The 3,620-nt window shown below is 33.8% G+C and overlaps 1 protein-coding gene across 2 annotated transcripts in view; it reads right to left on the reverse strand.

Moving 5' to 3' along the window:
* Positions 1 to 2,711, reverse strand: part of LOC107631140 (probable ATP synthase 24 kDa subunit, mitochondrial) — a 5,373-nt gene extending 2,662 nt beyond the window's left edge. Inside the window, exons 1-2 of one of the 2 annotated variants that reach the window (XM_016334482.2) lie at positions 2,500 to 2,711; positions 1,734 to 1,827 (exon numbers count right to left, since the gene is read on the reverse strand). In XM_016334482.2, the coding sequence (XP_016189968.1) occupies positions 1,734 to 1,827; positions 2,500 to 2,541 (136 nt within the window). In that variant the 5' untranslated portion in view covers positions 2,542 to 2,711. Of the gene's footprint in view, positions 1 to 158; positions 281 to 1,733; positions 1,828 to 2,499 lie in introns of those variants that run through there. The other variant, XM_021119355.1, reaches the window with a different exon arrangement.

Genomic DNA, 3,620 nt, shown 5'->3' on the forward strand with positions numbered 1-3,620 from the left:
AATAAATCGAAATAAGACTCGATGAAAGTCTAACTACTAGAATAAATAGAGCCCAAAATCTCACATCATCAATGAGCTCTCGTAAGCTCAAATTACCACTGGTGGATAAGAAATCAATTTGATAAAAAAAAATAATACAGATATACGGGAGAACTGACCATCTCCCTTGAGGGAAGGAGGGGCAGACCCTTTGGCAAAGTGACGAACAGGAATAGCATGCTCCTTTTGCAGAAATACTTGACTGGCATAGACCTATAAGAAGAGAGAGAAAATTCAGCCAGAGAAATGAGATGGGGAAAACATATATCAGTAAGATAGGGTGTCATGAGCAATACCTCTTCAATTGCGTTTCCATTGCCTCAAAAGCTTCTTTCTTCAGTTCCTGCAGTTGTGCTTTGGCTATTTTAAGCTCTAGCTGATCTTCCAACTTTGGTAGATCTTCTTTCCGAATTCCAAGTCTAAGATGTCACCGCCAAACATGAAAAAAGGAAAGAGAAATAGAAATATCATAGGTAATTACATTACAAACAAATTATGAATTGTTTTCAACTTATGTACCAAACCCAGTGGGTGAATTGGCAACTAAGTATAGACAATAGAATTCCCAAATAGTTGATAATATGATGCAAGGTGCACTGCCTATGAAAGAATGAAACTTGGTTAGTTTGATGAATTGACATCTTCCTTCCCCAAGTACAATATTCTCTATATTTAATCACAAATATCTATCTCCTCTACACAGCCAGAAGGATGACCACTTTCTGTTACTATGAGGATGATACATGCCACCCAAAGGGGAAAATGGTTTTGTGAAGTCACAAACAATTAGTCATAGAAAGAATCCTGTATAATCCAAGACAATGAAAGGGAATTTAAATAATATGAAAATTTGAAAGACTAGAATCTAGATGACACTTGATACAAGGCTGATAAATCAAAATAGGGTGAAGGGTGACTTACTTCTGATTAATCTTATCAAATTCTGCCAAGAGAAGGTCCATTCCTTTCTTATCATCTCTCAGTAGAGGTTTTTTCAACTCCTTTTCAACTTTGTCCAATGCTTCCATCATCATAGCCTCAGCGCCAAGATCATCCGTAAGACCATCCCTGTAAAATAGTATATAAATAAAATATAAAATGCCACGTGAAAAGAACTCAAGATATAAAGACAAGGGATGTTTGGCGTTATGTTGCCTTAAAACAAGAGAACAACAAGTACAAGAATTACATAACACATATCATACCTATTCTTGAACTTAGCATAAAGAACAAAGCATAACAATAAAATGACAAAGGTAACACATGAACAAGCACATATACAGTTACTAATGGATATAGTAGAATAGATCATCACGGACTTGATTCTTATTTCCCGCAAGGTTAAAAGATAAGTGCGAGCATCAGGAATATCTTGTGTTTCCATTTCAATGATTCCTTTTGGGACTTGGGACTCTGAGAGCAAGTTTGCCCTGCAGGATGAACAAGGCATTATAATCAGAACTTTTTATAATAATAATAATAATAGCAGAGAATTAAGAATTACAATAAAACAAAAACTAAAAGAGAGTCTTACTTAATAAATCGAAATAAGACTCGATGAAAGTCTAACTACTAGAATAAATAGAGCCCAAAATCTCACATCATCAATGAGCTCTCGTAAGCTCAAATTACCACTGGTGGATAAGAAATCAATTTGATAAAAAAAAATAATACAGATATACGGGAGAACTGACCATCTCCCTTGAGGGAAGGAGGGGCAGACCCTTTGGCAAAGTGACGAACAGGAATAGCATGCTCCTTTTGCAGAAATACTTGACTGGCATAGACCTATAAGAAGAGAGAGAAAATTCAGCACATGGCAACTAAATAGTCATCCCTTCTTAATAATGATGCATATCAACTAAAGAGAAAAGAGGAGGGGGGGGTGCTTAAGCATGAAAACAGGAGTTTCAGCTGCGAATTGAGGCAGGGACCAGAAGGAATACTTTGACAATGTTCAATCGTATGAAATTAAAAATAATAAGGAACCCAACCTAAACACAATTTGTTAGGACTTATGAGGGTCCAATCACGATGACGATGATCAAGGATCACAAAACCCAATACATTTATATGTTGACCATTTCCGGCTCCACCCAAATGCAAAAAGCATATTTCCCCAATCAATAGAATCAAAGGGTAAACAAAATTTATCGACATAAATTAACAAATGATATATACACCCAGCCATGTGAAAAAGAGGGGGGAAAACCCCTATTTTCCAAATATTAAGATACATAGTGCATTACGTATTTTCGAAAAAATTAACCAGAAGAGATATAGATCCCGACATTAAAGAGACAGAACCAGAAAGCACTAACATGAAAAAAATAAATGCAATAGCAACCAGGAAACAAGCCTAGCTACTCAATCGGGGAGAAGGAATAGAATGCATCAATTGGGAATCGAAGAAATGAAATGAGGTAATAATTGGAGAGATGAAAGATGAGAGAGAGAGACCAGCTTATTGGATTTGGAGAAGAGGCGAGAAGATAGTGCCATTGATGAATCGATCGAAGTTCAGTGGTGGTGCTGTTGAGCTTTATCGTCCTTTTAACGCTTAGGGTTCACTTTGATTCCCTTTGTCTCTGTGAGGGATGTGAGTGTTGTGTTATTGAGAGATTTCACAAAGTCAGGGAGCGGTAAGGTACGCCCTCCCGCATCCTATTACCGCATCTTCGGTTTAGCAGAGTCTTATATCTAAGCCCTCCGATTTCCGATATCTACGGTTCAAGTTCAACCATTTCTCCTTTTTTTTTTTTTCCAATAATGAAAAAATATACATAACATATATAATAAACAATTTAATTTTAATGCATCGAGATAAAGCTTTACACGTACATTTAATTACGAATTTTTTATTTTTAATATTTGAGTGGTAGTAATATTTTTTTAAAATATAAATTGTTTGGGTGTTATTCTTAAATGTAAAATCGTTTAACTAGAGAAACAGAAATCGGACGGTCCGATTTATTAGAAATACAGAAATCGGACCGTCCGATTTTTAGAGGTACACAAATCGAATCGTCCGATTTCTAGAGGTACACAAATCGAACCATCCGATTTGTGTTAAAAGAAATTAAAAATTTTGAAGTATAAAAATCGGACCCTCCGATTTGTATACTTTCTACAGCTTTGAAAAACACCAAAAATTACAATGTTAAGATATATCACCACTTTTACATTTATAACAAAAAAAATTAGCCTTCAATCACATGATGCTACATTAATAAAAATAACTATTTTTTATATTAATAGCATGAATAATAATCCAAAAAATATTATAATTGTACGATTGTATAAATTTTACATTATCAATTCATCAAAATTAAATTCATATAATAAATTCAAAAAAAAAAAAAACACAAAACATGATATTTACTTTCTTTCTGTATATGCTATGTATATTTTTAATATGTAGGTGTGTATCTTTTTTTCATACTCTTATTATGTACAATTTCAGTATGTACGTATGTAGGGACGGATTTAGGAATCTAAGAGTGGAGGGATTGAAAATTAAAATTTTGTATAATCAAATATAATGCTATATATTTAATAATAAATATAATTATAATTAATTT

Source organism: Arachis ipaensis, chromosome B03, assembly GCF_000816755.2.
Source record: "Arachis ipaensis cultivar K30076 chromosome B03, Araip1.1, whole genome shotgun sequence".
Taxonomy (NCBI): Eukaryota; Viridiplantae; Streptophyta; class Magnoliopsida; order Fabales; family Fabaceae; genus Arachis; species Arachis ipaensis.